Source organism: Alligator mississippiensis, chromosome 9 (genome assembly GCF_030867095.1).
Source record: "Alligator mississippiensis isolate rAllMis1 chromosome 9, rAllMis1, whole genome shotgun sequence".
Lineage (NCBI taxonomy): Eukaryota > Metazoa > Chordata > Crocodylia > Alligatoridae > Alligator > Alligator mississippiensis.
In genome coordinates, this window is record NC_081832.1 from 4,054,423 (window position 1) to 4,073,783 (window position 19,361).

Genomic DNA, 19,361 nt, shown 5'->3' on the forward strand with positions numbered 1-19,361 from the left:
AAACCAGCGCTTCCTTTTCATCTTACCTGAAATTCCATAGGATTTAGAGCGAGTCGCTCCGTTCCCACCAGAGATCCCCTATGGGCTATAATTATTTAGATGCTTTCTCTGTATTAAATCCAGGCTCTTTCTGCACTGCTGCCATTATACATATGCACCCCTCCCTCCCTGCCAAGCCTAGGCCTGCAGCTAAGGGGGGGATAAGATAAGGCATGCTGTTAATAAACTGTATATTTCCCCATCTTTTTTCCAGGTAAGAGCTTTACTTCTTGAGTGAAGTCCAGGCTGCACATGGGCTGGATGCATTCCTGCCGCATCCCCTGGAGCTGCCATGCGATTGCCAGGGGTTGGACTCGTCCCAGTGAACTGAACCCAGCCATATAGCGATCCATTGGGTTGGTTCCTCCCCCAAAATGTCCCCACCATCATCATTCCCTATTAAGGAGACTGAAGGAACAACCAAATTCAGCATCACGGCTCTGTGTCCTCATTTTTATCAAGTTAGCTAACCTGAAGTCTAAGCCTAGTGAGGACAGGGCAGTTAATAGCTTTCCCATGAGTTAGATTAAATATGGAGGAGCCTGGGCTTTCTTTTCCCCTCCTCACTTAGGTAAAAGCAAGCTGTCTTGCTAGGATGCTGCATTGTTACAAGCTTGGCTGAAGAATACACTTTCTTTCCCTACCAAAAAGACAATCTCAGAAGACTGGGCAGAAACAGCGAAGGAAGCAGGAGTTTGCTTCCAGTGGGATTTTGCATTCTCAGTGCTATCTGTTGCATGCCTAGCCATTTCCCACTGTTTAAAGAGAACTGGAGACTGATCCCAATGGCCTTAAATGCACTGTTTTATTCCCAGGAAGGCAAGGTCTTTTGGGTAGATGCGATATCTTTTATTAAACCAACTCAGTAGTTGGAAAAAAGTTCTTAGCAAACTTTTGAGCACAATCACCCTTCTTCAAGCATAGGAAGTCCCTGAGAAGGGGGCATAGGAAGTCTCTGAGAAGGGTGGCCATGCCCAAAAGCTTGCTAAGTACGTTTTTCCCAGCTACTCAGTCTAATAAAAGAGATCACGTCTACCCAGAGGACCTTGCCTGCCTATGTCCTTAGACCAACACAGCTACAACCAAAAACCCAGCAACCTGGCTGTTCCTAGATAGCTGCTAAGATGCTGCAATCATGGGAGCTCTGATCTATCCATCTAGGATGCATTTATGGCCTCAGCACTGGAGGAGCTGAGTGTTTCCTGATCTTTTAATAAATGTATAGTCAGAATTACCCAGGGAAGTAGGAATGTATCTTCTAGATGGGAAAATAAGAGGTTGACCCAGGACACAGAGAAGGCTTTACCAAAGCAGACTCCAAGCCCTAAGCTGGTGCCCTTACCACTGAATCATCCTTCCCCCCCAGTATAAGTACGCTGGTAGATCTGAGCATCAAGGTGCAAAACTCCCTTCCTTAGTGCCGTTCAATTCAACTCCATTGCTCAGTGCACATGATCCTTCGCCTCAGGTGCCTAGTATATATATTTTTTTCTACTTCAACTGTTTACTGAAGCTTTTTGATTAGAGAAAAATGAATGGAGAATAGTGGGTAATGAGAAAATGCCCTTTTTGGAAGAAATTTCTGGCAAAGTAGCCGTATTCGGACTATAGTTTCTGCCAGTCTGCAGCGTTGCAAACATTTCTTGCAATACACGGCAATCTTCCAAATAATGTCCCTATAGATAAAGACAAGCCAAATGATGCCTTCATTCTGGACAGTATTGGTTGATGGGTGCAGGCTGGATGATTTGTCTCTGAGCTGGGTTTAGTGGGCAAAAAGGAACGAGATGCCTTAGAGACAGATAATAAACCAGAGATAAGGAATGGTCCCTTTCTTGGGACTGTCAGGAAGAAATCACTCCTCTTTTGGCAGGAGGATCTGTATTTTAAAAATCAGAGAGGTGTGTAAGAAACTCGCCTCTTCTTAACGTTTCCTTTGTGGGTTTTTCTTTGCTGAGGTCGTCTCGCTCAGATTTTGTCTGGCCGTGCTGCGGTGTTTTCACAGTCGTCAGGGTTGCTTCTGTCATGCCTAACCCGGTGCTCGGCTTGCTCCGGGGTTTCTCACTTGAGCTCTTAGATACAGCGGCCTTCTGTCTCTTCTTTTCTGGCCGGTCCTTCGCTGCATTACAAATGATCACAGAGAGAAGGCCATTGTCCCCAGCTATGTCATGTGTGCAAATGATACCCACCCCCTCCCCTCAACTGTTGCATATTGGCTAAGTGCATCCCCTTGCACCCACCTGTCTGCGTGAAGGAGTCGCTCTGGGCCGGGGAAGACGTCTCTGACTCCGGCTCAGTTGCTGTGTTTCCAAGTGAGACGAGGCTCTTTTCTGGGCCAGTTGCTGTGTTCCTCCGGTTATTTCGAGCCTGAGAGAGGTTTTTCAGCTCTTCAACTGCAAAAACCACAGCGGAAGGAGATGGTGACATTGCAAATGGGACCATAAACCTTATAGCAGCCTGACTGGCTTCATGGACAGCAGACACTAACTGATTTCCAGGCTCTCTCCCTTCTCTCCTCCATCTCCCTTTCCCCAATCAACACTGTCTTGCCCCCCACCCCTTAAGACACAATTGCACAAAAATCACACCCACTGTGGGCTATCTGCAGCCTGCATCCAAAAGCACCCAAGGGATTAACCGCGAGGACACCCACTCATGGAAGGCCAGCGGAGATGGCAAGTGTCGCATGTGCCACTTACTCACAAATTTCCTCTTGGCAAACAGGGCTTCCTGTGAGCTGTTGAGCACATAGATGTGCAGAGTATATTCTTTTGTGGGGCTCAGCCCCCCAACCGTGGCTTTCGGCGTTTTGGTTTTCAGCATGACTTCCTGCTCGGAGTCACCTGGGATGGAGAGATGGAGCAGAGAGACGCGGTGGCTCGGACCAACATCCTAGTTTTTAAATTTAAGGGAGGGGGAGGGAAAGGACTGGAATGAAAAAGAAGCTGACATTTTGATTGACTAAGTTTGGGTTTTGGATCTGGTGGGTCAGGAAAATTATCAGGCGTGTTAGATCTTTTCATCTGGGGACAAGCAAAGTGTTTCCGGTCCAGCACCTGGACTTCTCATCAGCTTCACAAGATGCTTCTGGGGACCAGCCCTTCTGGAAATCAGGTCCTTGGCAGCTAAAGGTTGGGTCCTCAGGATAGGAAGCTCTTCAGTATAGGAAACCGGTTATGAAATCCACCCCCAATGTGGCTTGCCCAAGGTCATAGAGGGAGCCTGTGGCAGAGCACTTAGGATGTAGGTCTCCCAAGACCATGGTGGGCATGCCACCCAGCACATCTCCCTCCTCTTCCACTCAGAAAACCCTGGAGCTGACTCAGTCACTCTGAAGTGCTAATGTGTGTTTCAGGAAAGCCCATTAAAAGCATGGCCATGCATCCATCTCCTACATAGGGGAGTCTACAATCCCCTGTTGTTGCAGTAAGGATGCCATGGAGGAAATGGCTTTGCCTCATTTCAAATGCACATGGACATGCTGGAGGGGAGCCTGTGGGAAAATCCTGCTGGCCCACTCCTTCGCGAGCCCGTGGTGCTGCTGTCATGGGAGCAGGCTGGAAGCAGACTAGAAAGGGGAGATCAGGCCTCGGTGGCGGCTGTGTTACGGGCACCGTCAGCAGCTCCCAGGGCTGTTACTGCTAATGGAGCTGTCAGCAGCTTGGTGGTGGCATGTGGCTGCTCTGAGCAACTGCATAGGAGGCAAAAGCCCAAGGTGGCCACTGCCTGCCAGTCAGTGCTGAGCAGTGACGCTCTCAGGGGCATAGCATTTCCCTGCTGGGAGGCTTCCCGGGCCCAATCCTTCTTCTTCTTGCTGCAGGGACTAGCAACCTCAAGCAATGCAGTTTGTGACGCCATCCCGGCAGCATTATATCCCCAGGAAGTGCTCATTCGAGAAACACTGCCTCCGCTAGCTACTACTTATGCATGGCCTTTCAGCTGGCGATGCAGAGCGATGGCACGTAGGCATCTGGCCCCACTGTCATGCCACTGGCCTCCTGCCTTGCCTGTACCAACTTGCCAAGAAGCTGTGGAGCAGAGACAGCCTGACCAAGGAGCAACCACAGAAATGGTATACATTTGCAGATGAGGCAGAGGGATGGGATTCAGTAACAAGAAAAGCAGATGCCTGCGGAGCTGTAGGGACATGACCTGAAGTGCTTTAGGGGTAGAGCGGTCTGGTGTTTTCTGATGGGAGCATGACAGGGAGATGCCAGCTATTTTGTGGCAGGAGGATGGTGCCCCCAGCTCTCCTCATTCTCCCTCCCCAGCCCTGGAGCAGGGTTTCATCAATGATTTGTGACTGCTGCCTAACAGCGCATGCATAGTCTGCCTATCCATCACGTGCCATCCTGGCTTCCCTCGACTTCCGTGCCAGAGCCTGGGACAGGGACAGCCCTATTTGAAAGCCAGGTAGGAGTAAACTAAACTTCCTCCATCTGCTTTGCTTTCCAGCCTGCTGTCAGGCAGGAACAGAAGGCACCAGGCAAAAACAATGCACTTTCCAGACTGCCCAGCCCCTACCTACATTGGGAAATGTGCCACTAATGGCAGGAACAGCCTGAGCTGCAATTTTGGGGGTGTCTGAGGAAGGAAAGGGAAATGTCCCACTCCCATTCAGGGACGAGCGTCCTGCCTCACTGCTTGTCCTATTGCATTGCTTTGCAAACATGTTCAGGCAGAGAGATCCTGGGAGATGAGGGCATGCAGCGCCATGCAGGGTGAGGACCAGGGAACTGGCCTGGTAATTAGTAGTTACCTTCTTACTCCGTTTGATTGCTCCAGCATTTCCTATTACCTGTCACTTTTCCTGCTCTCCCTTACTGACGCATTCTCCCACTCTGCTCCTCACAAGATGCTCACGACTGCCCTGCACTTTCTGACGTTGCTCCTCGACGTAGGCTCATCTGTAACTCCTTTAGTATCTCGCCCCCTCACCCATTCCCTTCCAACACCTATAATCCCCTTTTCAGCACCTCATTAGGGGTCTGTTAGAGGAATACCTGTGATTGCTACATCTAAAGCAAACAGAGGTAAAAGACTCTCGAAACGTTTGATTGATTTGTATGAGCGTTTAATCACGAGGAATTATTCTCCCCGACTAAAAGTGGTGCATCGCCTCCCGAAATCTTGGATCTCATCCATCTATATTTCACAAGCATGTTACTGGCTTAACATTGTGGAATGACATGTCTGCATTTTTCTACATTTGATTAACCAAAGTAAAACCCTAGTAGCAGCTGAACTGTTTACAGTGTATATGTATTACCCGAGAGGCAATCTTGGTAAAGATGAAGAATTTTGTATCTACTGCTGTAGTCTGGTTTTGAGATGCTGTCATTCCTGGGATAGGTGGTCAAGGGGTATGTATTCCCTGCAGAATTCAACCAAGCTCCTATGCTGTTTTTTAATCCCACTTCCCATCCCCGGCACTGCCAACCACACAGAGAAGCCTCCTACTCGGGTTTGGAGGTGCTTTAAAATGGGGCTGGGTTTAACTTTGCATTGTGCCATTTAGGTTCGACTAGATCATGACTTTGTGTGGACACTCACACCAGCTGAGGCTAATCCAAGTTCAAATTCAGGGAGATGTGCTTCACAGCATTTCAATGTTGATGAATCAACTTTCTTATTTTGTTTTACCCCAAAACACAGACAATTCCCAACCTGCATCAATTCTGTTCTCCAGGGAGTTTGAAGAAGATTATGGAAATTATCCTTAAAATAAATTGTGGCAGCCTCCCACTTGGTACCACAGGGTGGCAATTAAATCAAAGAGCAAAGCGAAGGTGAAACTCATGATGTCCTATGATGTGTCCAGCCAAAAAGTTCATTAATCTCTCCCAAATCCAATCTGGGTACCATAAGTACATACCTGCCATGGGCTTCACTCGAACCTTGTACCCATTGATGTTCCCTTCAGTCTCTTTCCATTTCATCTGTAACCTGTCTTCAGACAGGACTGTCAGTTTTAACCGGCTTGACCCTGGAGGAGAAAGAGGAACATAAGTTATCTCATGTCCAGAGTTGCCTCTGACAGCTAGACAGCCAGACCACCTTTGCCTCTTAGTTTATTGGGCATGGTTTCCTTTGATTCTTGGAACTGAGGTCCTTTTAACCAATTTTTTCTTCCCCTCATCTCCTGGGTCATCTACTTGTCTCTTGAGGCTCCAGCTGGCCAGCACTTTCAGGAGTTAGTCTTAAGCAGAGGAGGGTTTTTCAGTCTCTTGAGACTCCATGCATCTTTGCAAACAGCAGGAGTAGCCCAACTGGGAAGGGTAGAGCAATGCTGCCCTTTGTGTGGCCATCTTTGCATGCCCTAGATTCACAAGACAACAATTCCCCATCCCCAGGCTTTTGTGCTAATGTGTCCTGCAGGGTATCCCCACATCCGCGACTCTGGCATTAGGAACGAATCAAAGCGACGGACATCCGCTCATTGAAAAGTATCAAATATAACTCATTTGGGAGCTGCCAAGATCATGGGCTCCATAACTCTGCAGAGGGAGAATTTCATAGGCGGCTCTGAGGCCAGCTGGAGTTAGAAATGCCAAGCCTGATAAAGTGTAAGTAATAGCCCCTGACAGGACCATAACTCACAGGCACCAGCATGTACCAGCCTCAAAACCTCCTGCTGCTGCAGAGAGTCAGCAAACTGAAAATCAAGAAAAAGAACAGCAGATTGGTAGAAAAGAAACAGATTTACGGTGTGCTGGGCATGGGCACACTCCCACTCCCCTACTCTCCATTTCACAGAGGTTTCCTGTCTTGCAATTAGATCTCTAAAGACATGTGGCTCTTAAATGACTCTTAGCTCAAACATACACAACAACATGAAATGTGGCCCACTTAAACATTTCCTTGTGATGGGAGGTAGAATGGAAACTGGAGGAATTTAGAGCCCTCAACTTTAACATCACATAAAATGCAACTTGTTCGGCAGGTTTCCACTACAACATCTCCAAAATGCAACGCGTGCAACAATATGCACGCAACCGCCCACCTATTTTGCATTTGCTATTGGCATTGGTGCAAACGCCGACTAGTAACTGCTGGCATGTATGCAGACAACTGGTGACAGTTATTCGTGTACATGATAACCGGAGCTGCGCAGACAATGTACAAATTAGAAATGCATTTAATTACGTGCAGGATTTACACACACAAATGCTGTCATTGAAGACCAAAAGGCACTGAATTGTGTGTGAATCGTAGTTGTATGGACAATGACCTATTTTGCAAATACAAGCATAGGCCGTTGCTCATTTTGCACGTTCAGATTAGAGAAGCTCACTGAAATGTGGGCAACAATAAATAATATTCCTGAGCTGTGACCACAGCACAGGTTTGACTCGTCCTTAGAAAACTGTCTAGGAGCATCTTTCCCCCGCCCTCCCTTTACATTGACCCACAGGCTCCTCCATTTTCAGCATGCACGTCTCATGCCCTGAGATCACAGCCCCGGCCTAAAATGACTCCCATCCAAATGTCTTTTGCCATGTTGCCGAAACCCAACATCTGTGCCTTACCCTTTCATTTCAGAGACTTCCTGCAACCTTCTCCGCCTACAGACAACTATTTTGGGGGAACAAGGCTCAGATTCACATATCGCCCAAGGCACAAACAAAGGGAAGAGATGAAAAGTGCAGGAGGGGAGTGCCGGGTGGGACTGGTCCCGGAGTCAAGTGTGAGAAGAAACGGTTAAAGGCGGGGGAACAATGGTGGGATTCAGAGCCTGATGAAACACAGCGCTGTCTCTTGCTGGACACGTGCTGGCCAGCTTTTCAGCGGTTACTCTAGGACCCCAGAAGTTAAAAGGCAAAAATGTCTGCAGACAAATATGACAACAACAAGGGTCTCTTCAGCAATATTCGATTCTAGATGCAAATGAGGTCCCACGCCATGAAAGCCCCACTGTTCATCTACCCCATGTTGCATGCGCACTATTTGCTAGTGTAACCTCGGCTCCAAATGACTTGTAGTTACACCCAGACTCTCAGTGGGTGCCCTTGGCTGGCTCCGGTCTGGAGGTTTCCCAGGATGAATATAGCTCCCTTTCAAATCCGGAAGCATTATCTAAGAAACCCAAGCACTAGGCATTTATAAGGAAGATGATGGACCCAACACCCAGCACGAGTCTCCTTCATACAAGGGGAAGGTGCAAATGGTTACAAAGGGGACGGTTACAATCCGGCACGCCACAAAGGCTTTCTCTGTATCAGGCGCGTGGATAGGGGATCCAAGGACAAGTTCAAGGATGGGAGGGCAGGTGCATACAAAACTACTCAAAACTATTGGTCTAATCCCATTGCTACTTGTCTTCCCAGAAGGTGACTTTGTAACAGGCCTCGGTGTCATTTCCCTACATGCCGCACGTTCTGGAGTTGCAGAGGGACCTGGGTTTTGATACTAGACACTGAATGCCACATGTAATCAATCCACTAATTACCAAGGCTCCTTTCTAAAGGAGCATTCAGGATATCTGCCCAAGGCAGCCCTACAAATGATATGACACTGAGACAAACAGGATATGCTTTGATCTTGTCCAGGAGCAAGATCCCAGAGGCTTGGCAGCTCTTTCCAACCGTCGGATTTATTTCTCACACTCAGCGAGAACAGCTGCAATATAACCTGCTCGCTACTTTGCATTTCGGCCTCCTTACGTTCCTACTGCTTCATGCACCCAGCAAAATAAGGATGAATGGAGACTCTGCCATAAAAGATGGTCCTCCACATCCCAAATGATACCATAATCATGAGCTGTTCCAGGGATTCCCTCCAACAATTCTGGAGGGGCTCAGGTCCACCCCAGAGCACACAGGAAATTTTCTTTTTAAGTAGCAAAAGTGTTTGAAGAAGATGGAGCAATTCATCAAATTAGCTCCATCTTTGCCTCTGATCATGTAACAAAGCACACAGCCATCAATGGGAGCAAACCCAGCCTCGGGTATGAAGCTCACCTTGATTTTCTCCCTACTCCTTCATCAATCACCAGTAAGAAAAATTGTGAAACTTGAACTCCTCAAACAGGCAAAAAGAGAATCAAATTTTCTCCTGAGGTTGGGTTCCCTCTGCCATGTTGGTAGCAGCAATACTATCATTGTCAGTAAAGGAAGGGAGTAAGGCTTTTTGTCATGTTTCTGCCCAAAAAGGCCCCTGAAAGCTCCCACAAAACCCATGGATCACTCTCCTCATTTGCCTTCGTCTTCCTTCTCCCACCACCTAGGAAGGTCATCACAAAAAAGCAGGCTCTTAAGGAAGTATCTCTACTGTCCATTAATTAACCCCACCATGTTCACAGCAGTTCCCGTAAGCTTTGCAGGTAGCCTCGCTGCGACTGCTGGCACCATTACAAAATAAATCAATAGAAGTGAAAATAAGAGAGACTGCTGATGACTCTCGTTAATGGGAAGCAGAGGAATACATCATTGTGTAGCCTGGATCTATCTGGTACCTATGGGTAATGTAGACCATTGGCCTCTGAATTCCCTACCTTAGAAGGCCAGGGGTATTGCTTTTGCATAGCAAAGATGGTGCAACTTCCGGGTGCAAACCATCTCAAGTCCATGCGTGGGCACCTGTATTCAGTGCATACATAAGCAACCTGCTGGATGCTCTTTAGGAACCAAAGAGACCCCAGTGCTCCTCCTTCCTCTGCACGGAGAGACGTGAAACGCCACCAGGCAAGCTGGTTTGACATTTTTAATGCTGCCATTTGTTTCAGGAAACCGGTCAGAGCAACAGCAATCAGACACCTTGATAGGGGTGTTTGTCTAAAGAGCAAATTACCTGGCACCGAAATAATAACAGGGTTTTGTAACAACCAGGAAAAACCTTGCCTTCTGCCAAGGTAACTCAGACCTTGTCACCGGTCTGGCTGCTGATTGTCTTAAGAAAGCCTTTATAACCATCGTCATTCAGGGACTTGGGACAGTGCTGTCTTCCCCAATATGTGAACAGCAATCAGACTGCTATTTCAGCCGTGCCTGCGCCTTGTTTCAAACCAAGGAGCTCTCAGCTGAACTGAGAAAGGCCTTCAGGGGTTACACTTGCCTCAGGTCTTCCAGGCATCCAAAACACAGGTTGGCTTCAATGATAGTTTACAATGCACTGCTTGCTGAAAGATGCCTGGGTGCCAAACACAAAGCCAGTTTAACAAGTTATCACCTTTGCATTGAGCACAGAGATGTAGCCATCAGCCTCGCTGTCTGTGCAAATACCAGCATGGGAAACGTCAGATGATTATGATTAAAACAGGCCTAACCACAATGACATTTAAGAAATAAATAGGCACGATGGGAAGCCCATCGGCCCCGTTTCTTGCATCGAGATAAAAGTCAGGCCCTCAATTCCTTCTTGTGGTAATGAGTTCCACCAACTAATCTTTTCTTGTGTGGAAAACATATTTCCTCCATTTCAGGATGCTCTCTCTGGGGTGTTGTTTTTTTTGCAAAAATCTAACTAGTCTCATAAAAGATATCACCTCCACAATGAGTCCTGAATGCTTTTTCCTCTAGACCGATACATCTACAACCTGGATACCTCTCTGGAATGGGCATTCAAATTCATCGTGTATTGATCAGAGCCGGGCTAATGACCTGTCTTGGGCTAAATCTGCCCAGCTAGTAAATACACTACACTGTTGTATTCTGTCCAGGAAGAGTCATCTCAGTGCACACCCAGGTGCGTAACCCTTATCCCAGGTTAATCAAAACCCGTCCCTAGCAAAGACATGCTCCAGACTAAAGCACAGGCTTGGATTCAGGAAACGGGGACGCCTCCTCCATCAGCAGCACCTGGCAATTTGCAAATGATATGAAAGACTCATAACCACTTGTTATGTCAGAGCACTGCAGAGCACATGGGAGGTTGCCAGAGATGTTTTCTGCTCAGGGTGAAATCTTGCCTGCAACACGGAGGGTGGATTGCCCAAGAAACCTCCTGGGCGAGCTTGTGTCCAAATGCTGCAGGGCGTCCCAGCAGGGCTTGCAGACAGCAGTAATTAGTAATAGTTATGGCACTCTCTCATACCCCCTTTCAAGCTTCAGTGCAGATCTACAAGGCTGCACATGCTGCTGCTTATGTGGGCTCTGCTCTCATAAGGACTGGGATATGCACAGGGCCGGTCCAAGGGTAATTGGTGCCCTAGGTGAACTATGTACCTCGGCACCTCCACTACCTCCAATATAGAGGAAATTAAGAAGTCTACAATGACCTTTTCCATGTACTTATTTGATATTCAAAATGAACAATACAACAATAAAAACAAAACATTTTAATGGATTGTTTCACACTTTTCATTAACCCCAACGTAAGTCTGCTGGAGAGGTGAAAAGCTAGGGGTTGCAATTCTAGCGATCGCTGCTCTGAGATCTTTTCAGAGGTCTTCCTCCCCTTACCGAAGCAAAGGTCTAAGGTGGAGCCGTAGCCAGCCTGGGGCTGTTATTGAGAATGATGCTCCTGTTATTTTGTTCTGCATATAAATTTGGCGCCTCCCAAATGTTGGCACCCTAGTTCGCCTAATGTTTGGACAGGCCCTGGATTTGCAGTGGAAGAAAGGGAGGGGATAATCCTCTAACCTGTATCACAAAATGGGCACTCTTAAGGGCCTGATTTTCTTTCCACTAACCTGTGGAAATCAGGCTTTTCCTGTGCTCCCAGCTGTCACCCACATCAATAAGGTTGCACCTACCAGCGCCTATATTCCCTGGCATGGTCTAGAGGGCAACTTCCAAAGTTACCGCCTGCCCGACAAACACGGAAGTGCTGGCAAGCCAAGTACAACCACATACATGGGCTCAGCCCAGGTAATACCCATTCCCTAAAACACTGCCCCTTTTAAAAGAGGTGGGAAGACAGCTCCTTACCTTGCCCATGCACTTGTCCCGCAACATGACTGGCCACGGTGATCCAGGCAAGAAAGACAGAACTGCAAATCAGCATGATGTCTCGGGCCTGGAGGAAGAGAAACATTTGGAGGAAAAAGGCATAGTAGGTCCCAACACCCCACACAAACCACATTCACCCTACTGACACCTGTACGGATGATATGCATGACCAGTCAGGAAGAGTTTACCATTTTGTTATAACCCAGAGTGATTGCTCTGGGCCTGGTTTGATAGGCACTATTGTAGCGATCACCAGATTCAATAAATACAGGCATACGATGAATGAGAAGAATTAACAACAATGAATCTTATTGTGGAGCAGCAGGCAACCTCTGCTGTCCCTTAGTTTCTCTAACTAAAAGCTGCAACCCAACTGAGTGACTCTATCCTAGTTCCCATCTCTTCTAAATTCGGGAGTTTCTTTAAATTACAAATGTTATCATCAAGTTTCCATCGCTACCGTCCAAGATAAATCTATTCTATCCTCTGGCCCATCACTAAATGCAAGTCGATACGGCTAGCTGAGAGCATATTTTGGTCCTCCATATCTTTATGTCTTCTTGATTTAATTACAATGATTTTGCAATTCCGGCACTACAAAGCTCATACAGGTATGGAGAAGGCGTGGGTGTTGCTGTGCTTCCTTTTAAGTCTTATCAGCAAAAAAAACCCCAACCAGATTCCAGAATGGTTTGGGTATTTCTGAAAAATGAAGTGGGAAATAATCATTTGCAGTCATCGTGGCAAAACAGTGACACGCATTCCTCTCCTTTCCATGCTGTTGCTGTTGGTGTGGATCAGGCTTTGCTGGGAAAACAGCTCCAGGCCTCCACCTCCCTTCTTGCATGGCTTCAGCTCATTTCCCTTACAGAGTAGCCAAAACAACCACCCCCTGAGAGCCTGCATGTCTGAATATTGAGCTTTTCCCCCTGGTACCAGTAAGGACCATCTTCTCATGGGTTTCTTGCACAGGCATTTTGTGGGTTCGCAGTCAGTTCAACTTTCCTTCTCCCTCCCCAAAGCCCTCATGAGACAGGAGCAAAACACGAGGATGCACTGCTGCGTGGAAGGTTATGATGACTTCCCTGCCTTCAAAGCAATAAAAAAGAAGAAACAAGCACAGCGAAAGAAAAGGGATAAATTACACTATGCTAGGCCAAAAATCTGCATTATCTGCATCTCACTCAAATGGGTATTTTGGAGTTTGAACACTTGGCACTTTGCAAACTCAACAGGCCACTGGAGGGTTAAAATCCCCAGACCCTTTTCCAGGATTTTAAACCTTTCTGGTTTAAAAGAAATAAAGTCAAAGCCCTTGCCATTTAGGTAGGTCCTATGAGAAAAATAAGCGTCTTGATTCTGGGCTCCCCAGTGACACTGCTACAGGATAAACTGGCCGACCTGCTTCAGCCCAGCAAGGCCACTGCATGGGAACCGAGATCTGCTGAACACAACCCCCTCTTCTCCCGTGCCCCGGATGAAATTAGAACTAGGAGTATGTCAATCCTGCCGCCGCTGCGGTGACCGACACGCATGGTGACATACCTGAGCTAGCTTCAGACACACTGGCATAGGTCCTGCTAGCCATATAGCTACAACAGCAGACCAAGGGGGGATTGAATAGCAGCCTTCACCTCCCTGCAGGGGGTTGCAAAGAGGATGGAGCTGGGCTGGTCTCAGTGGGGGCAGATGACAACAAGGAGCAATGGGCTCAAGCTGCAGCAAGGGAAGTTGAGGTTGGATATTAGGAAAAACTCTCTCATTTAGAAGATACTAAAGCACTGGAACAAGTTACCTAGAGAGGTTGTGGTCTCTCCATCTCCCCAGGTTTTGAAGACCTGACTAGACAAAAGCTTGGCTGGCATGATGTAGTTGGGGCTGGTCCTGCTTTGAGCAGAGGGTTGGACTAGGTCCCTTCCAACCTTCATGGTCTATGATTCAAACATCATGGAGCTCAGCGTGGGCTGCAAAGCCTGTGTTGAATAGCAAGCTTTACACTCAGGCAGCCAGCCCCTGGGGAGCTTTGCACTGCAGCACCAACACCTATCGGTGCCCAAACGAGCTCAGATGTGTCGGAACAAGTGACTGCAGGGCAGACATGCCATAAGCACCCATCCGCAGCTTGCTGAGACCAGTGGAAGCTGTCCTATTAACATCAATGGGCTGTGAAACAGGCCTACTTCTATTCAGGACAATGGTGTTACGCCACAGGGAAAACCCATTTAAGTGATGGAAACCTCAGACCCATTAGGATTTTGAGCTGAAAATATTTCTGCAGGCTTCGTGCGATGCATCACCAGCTTCTGCCATTTGCAAAGCGGCGCCATTCGTTCCCGCATAGACAGACCGAGCACGGCGGTGCGGCCCTTCCGCCTACAGCCACGTTGCAGCTCCGTGGAAGATGATGAACAGGTATGAAATGGCTCCTGGCAACTTTCTATTACACTCCAATGTTATCAGCTGCTTCTTCATCAAGAAGCAAAACAAGAGGTCGGCCAAGAATCTCATACATTTTTTTAATGGCCCCAAAGCCAGTGAGAATTAATGGAGAGACATGCGAGCCATAACCTAAAGCAGTCGCCCCCCCACCCATCCACACCACTCGGCGTAATGTGAAATAACTGAGAGCTTCCCCCATCGGAGGCTCTGGCTTTTCATTTCATTTTGACACAGTCATATCATTGCCTTGGGAAAACAGACAAATCGAGCTTCTGAAATCACGGTCAGATGAAGACCAACCTTTCACATCAAAAAACCCAATGCAAAGTCTGCGCTGCTTATAAAGGCCTCGTGCAAAGCAAGCACGGTCTAGCTGTGCAAAAAGGCCTTGAAATAAGAATATTGCAGCAACCACCACCATTGCTCTGCGTTCACTTATACTCTCCCTGTAACTCTGCTAAAAAGTTTGCTCAGAGGCAAACCGGATGCCATCTGGAGGTACGATACTGAATTGTATCAGGTTGGGTTTTTTTCCACTTGAGTGAAAATTAGGCTGAGTTTAAAGCCTACTGAAGTGAAGAGATGTATTCTCCCATTTTAGTTCATGGACGCTGGCTCAAGCCCGTTGTAAGGTTTGGATGCAGCCAGACAAGGCTCTTTGGACGGCCTGCCTATGTCCTTAGACCCACACGGCTACAACCAACAACCCTGATTCAACCAGAAGCTTTTACCTTGAAGCATCAATGGGAAGAGGAGTTTTAGTTACCGAGTATTGACTCAGGAAAACACCCAAGAAAAGTTCACGTGCAGCCTTGTGATCTGGCTCGCACAGGCACCAGAGCTGAAGACACCGGGATCCTTTGTGCGTCTCTAGCACCAGCCTGCAAGTAACCTCGCTGCTCTGTGCCTCATCTTCCTCCTCTGTAAAGCAGGGAAAACAGTGCTGACGTCCTTTTTTGATGTACCGCTGGGAAGCACGAGGTGTTATTGTACTTGCAGCCCAGCAAAGATGCCTATCCTAAGGGAGTGATGCTAAACACCAGACTTCCCATGCAGTTCTACTGTAGTCGTGTCTTATTTATTGCCGTTGTCCGTCACGTAGGCAGTCAGCCATGCGAGATGCAAGAGCACAGTGACATCCCTCTGTCTGATGGCCCGCAGCCTCCAGCGGGCAGATTCCTTTCCCCTATTACTTACTCAGGGAAGGAATTCACAGGCAGCATATGGAGCGCGCAGCGCCTATTTTCCAGTCACCGGGAATTCTTGCATGCAGCCATGTGTCACCTTTCAGAGCGGGTCTGAAGATCGTGACTTATATGGTAACATCACCCATCAGGCTCACAGTGCAAGGTGCTGTACAAATGCATAGGGAGAAAATCACAGCGCGAGTGCAGCAAGATGCAACAAGTGCACGCAGCAAATATAGGAGAAGGGTGAAAATAGCAGCAAAGATGACATCCATTTACATTCACCCACTAGCTGGGTAACCCGCTCCCCTACCATTACATGCTTCTTTGAACAATACTCATTTACCCTTGCACCTTCTGCCCTAATTATTGCCAAGTCTTGGTTTCCCATCCTCCGCAAGGGTAGTGCTACATGAAGTTTCTGAGGCTGCAGTGGAAATTCTTCCAAAAAGGGAAACATTTGTCTAAAAACAGGGTTGGGAAGGCACGGAAATGTCTACATCTCAGCTCAGATGAAGGAAGACAACACAGAGGACCTTGGCTTAGTTGAGAAAAGATGATCCATATATAGGGAGGGGACAGCAAGAAGAAAACCTGCCGAGGTGCTCCCAGCAGAAGCACACAGGTGGAGTTAGCAGTCCTGGCAGAGCAGGGCTCCCCTTCAGAGGGTGAAGCAATGGGGGACTATTAAACTGTCTTTGGGAGTGCTTTCCAAAACCAGCCGCCTGCCCTGGGCACAGGCGCCAACCCCGGGTGACAGGCGACTTACAGCTGGAATATTAGTTAGGCTTTTAAAAAAGTACTTGGGAAAGGGGTGGCAAAGAGATGCTCAGGAATGGTTTGAAATCTTTTTTTTGGCAGCTTGTGTGTGTCAAAACCAAAACTGATTCCTCAAAACCCAAACTTCTTAAGGAAAAGAAGAGATCAGATTTGATTCATTTCTATACTCAAAACTTTGAGGGGGGGGGGGGGAATTTAAATTGTCAAAAGGCTGATTTTGAGGCAGCTTCCCTGGCCCCAAAATGACATTTTGGAATTTCAACCAGAGTAAAACCCAATTTAAAGTGACAGCATCAAAAATCAGAACAAACCTGTTGCGAGCGAGCACTCCCAAAGGTTGTTTCTGACGGGGTTGAACCGTGTCTACACAGGGAGTACTCACCCGAGCTCCTGTGTTTTCAAAACCAGAACTATTTTCTTAGCCGAGGTCAGCAGGTCGTGACCCCATTTGGGGTCGCAACAATAAAAAAAGGAGTCTCAAAGACGCTTGACGGTGTCGACCAATTATGATGAACACGCTTCCCGTTTAGAAATATGCAGCAATAAATGCATTTAATAGCTGTTTTAGACTTTGTATTCAGTGCTGATTTTTACATTTTACAAATGATTTAAAACATTTTAAATGAAAAATATAAAGACCATAAACATTGCCATGCCCTATTTATGACTTGTTGATTGTGTCTGTGTCATTTTGGGGTTGCAAAAAATTTCCAATGTTTAAATGGGGTCTTGCTGAAGGAAAGGTTGGGAAGCCCTGGTCTAGATGATCCCTGAAGGCAAGGACCACAGGAAGCCATCGAGTTCAAAGTCACCAAATAAATATGCAAGGAAATCAGCCTGGGCATTTCCCCCCAGCACAGCCAGGTTCAGTATCACCAACTTGGTGCAGGGACACTGCATATAAGGAGGTGAAAAAACAGCCCAACCGACCACAACCATCATCAGACCTTCATCTCCAAGTTTACAAAACTTTCTAATTCCTTTGCTCCTTTGGAAGAAATCCCCCTCTCTACCCCCCAACTCCCTCCAGGGCTTCATACTGCAAAAGTCACCGCAAAACAAAACCACGCTGTTTCCAGCGTCCACCAGCCTCTGCAGAAATGAATTCCTCTCCACAAAACACTCGATAGTGCAAGTCTATAACAGAGTTACTTGGTCTTAAAGTGATCAACGCTTTCAACTTTTGGCACTTTTTGTCACTACGTGAGTCAGGACGGTACGAACCCACCACGCTTAGTGGGGAGTTTCATGTAGTTTGCAGGTCTAGAAATGTTCCTTATTCCAGGGAGAGGGGGGGAAACAAGCCAAAAAATAAACCAAGAGCCCCATGCACCACAAAGCAACAAAGCCCCAAGCTGCGCCGAGAAACCCGAGCACCCGGATTCCCAAATCTGCACGTGGATCTGTCACAAACCTTTGCCTTTCAAGTCTGTTTTCCCTGAAGTAGGCTGGGGAGGCAGGAAGAAGCCGACTACATTCTTGATCTCCGAGAAGGGGAGCAAGCGCCTTGCCTGGCTCTTGGAGGGTTTTGAAAGATTTCTAGCCCAGACGTCACAAGTGCCGAGAGAGGGAGAGACCGAGAGAGAGTACAGCTGATTCCCCCACTCCCCTCTCACCACCAGTGTGCAGAGCACTGCTTCAAACACCAGCAGCTGCCTGGGGCTTAGGAAAGCTAGTTGGTTAAATAAAGATGGAGTAGTCTACACAAAAACCCACACATGCTTCTGCACAACTTATTGATTTGGTTCATCTTGCTGGGAAGCTCACCTATTAATTATCCTGCCAGGAATTAATTATCTAGCAAGATGGCTATTCATTTCTTGGGCTGCAGCAGAAGGCAGTCGAGGCCCCCACACCGGTTCGAAGCAGAGCTGGCTATATTCACATCTGATTACCTGTGTCCGAGAGCTTGGGCCCTCACCATGGACATGCTTGAGTGAAGATAAGCACATGCATAGATTTTGCAAAGGCTTGGATTCGTGTGAGTGGGATTCAATGGAGCAGAAGAGAGACCTTTGGGAAAAGTGTTGGCTCCCAAAATGCAGATGTGAATTTGGCTTCAGGGCACTAGATACATTTTGTTCCAACCAAAATTCAACACAAAACTTTACTGAAATGTATAAAAAAAATATTTCTCACACTGTCAAGTGGAAGGGGATCGGCCTGGCCTTCCTGAACCTGACTTCTGTGGATCCAAAGCCAAACTTTAATAGCTGTACGTGGGCGTCCACATCCAAACAGGTTGCCAAGGGAAGGCTGGCCTCCTTTCCTCCACCTTGCAGTGTCATGCAATGAGCTGTTCTTGTTTAGTCTTAGTCCAAGCTGCACTAGGACTACCATGGAGAACCGTCACCCATCCCCACCAAAGCCAGAAAGCAAAGAGGAGTTTTTGTTCAAAAAACAGAGAAAATGGTTAAAATGCTCCAGCAACCACTCAGGGATAAAGGTTGTAGCTCTGTTGGTTTAAGAAATACAAGCAGTCAGCGTGCTAGAGGTGATCTCTTTTATTAGACCAACTAGACAATTGCAATTATTTTTCTTTATTTAGCTTTCGGGCACACGCACCCTTCCTCGGGCATAGGGGAATGCAAAGATCGTACAATTTCTCCCAGGTAGAACTGAGAATTCATATTCAATCTATAAATTCAATCCAGCAACCGCTCAGCTTTCTTTGCACCCCATCTGGCTGAAAACGAGAACAGCAAACAGGTGGATGGACGCACTGAAAGACTGCCTGGTTTCACCTTGGTGCTCTTGGATCCCTGTGTATTCCCAGCGAGATCGTCACGCTGTAACGTGCTGGTGACAATCCCAGCAAATATGCCCGAGGCTGGTGCACCGGTGCTAGACAAATTAATAGTCTTGTTTCAGCAGCAGCAGATGTGCAGCAGCCTCCGCATTAGCATCAGCATCAACACAGCAGCCATTTCTACTCTCACAGCTCGTTTATGATGTATATTTAGGGTCAAATTTTCAAGAGAGGTCAGCTCCTATTTAGGTACCAAGCTGAAGAGCCTGCAGCACAGCG

The 19,361-nt window shown here is 47.4% G+C and overlaps 1 protein-coding gene across 1 annotated transcript in view; it reads right to left on the reverse strand.

Moving 5' to 3' along the window:
- COL20A1 (collagen type XX alpha 1 chain) overlaps positions 1 to 17,943 on the reverse strand; it is a 76,992-nt gene extending 59,049 nt beyond the window's left edge. Inside the window, exons 1-6 of the mRNA XM_014609765.3 lie at positions 17,748 to 17,943; positions 11,907 to 11,994; positions 5,915 to 6,025; positions 2,739 to 2,882; positions 2,280 to 2,432; positions 1,958 to 2,158 (exon numbers count right to left, since the gene is read on the reverse strand). Coding sequence (XP_014465251.2) covers positions 1,958 to 2,158; positions 2,280 to 2,432; positions 2,739 to 2,882; positions 5,915 to 6,025; positions 11,907 to 11,982 — 685 coding nt within the window. The 5' untranslated portion in view covers positions 11,983 to 11,994; positions 17,748 to 17,943. The remainder of the gene's footprint in view (positions 1 to 1,957; positions 2,159 to 2,279; positions 2,433 to 2,738; positions 2,883 to 5,914; positions 6,026 to 11,906; positions 11,995 to 17,747) is intronic.
- Between the last annotated feature and the right edge of the window lie 1,418 nt (positions 17,944 to 19,361).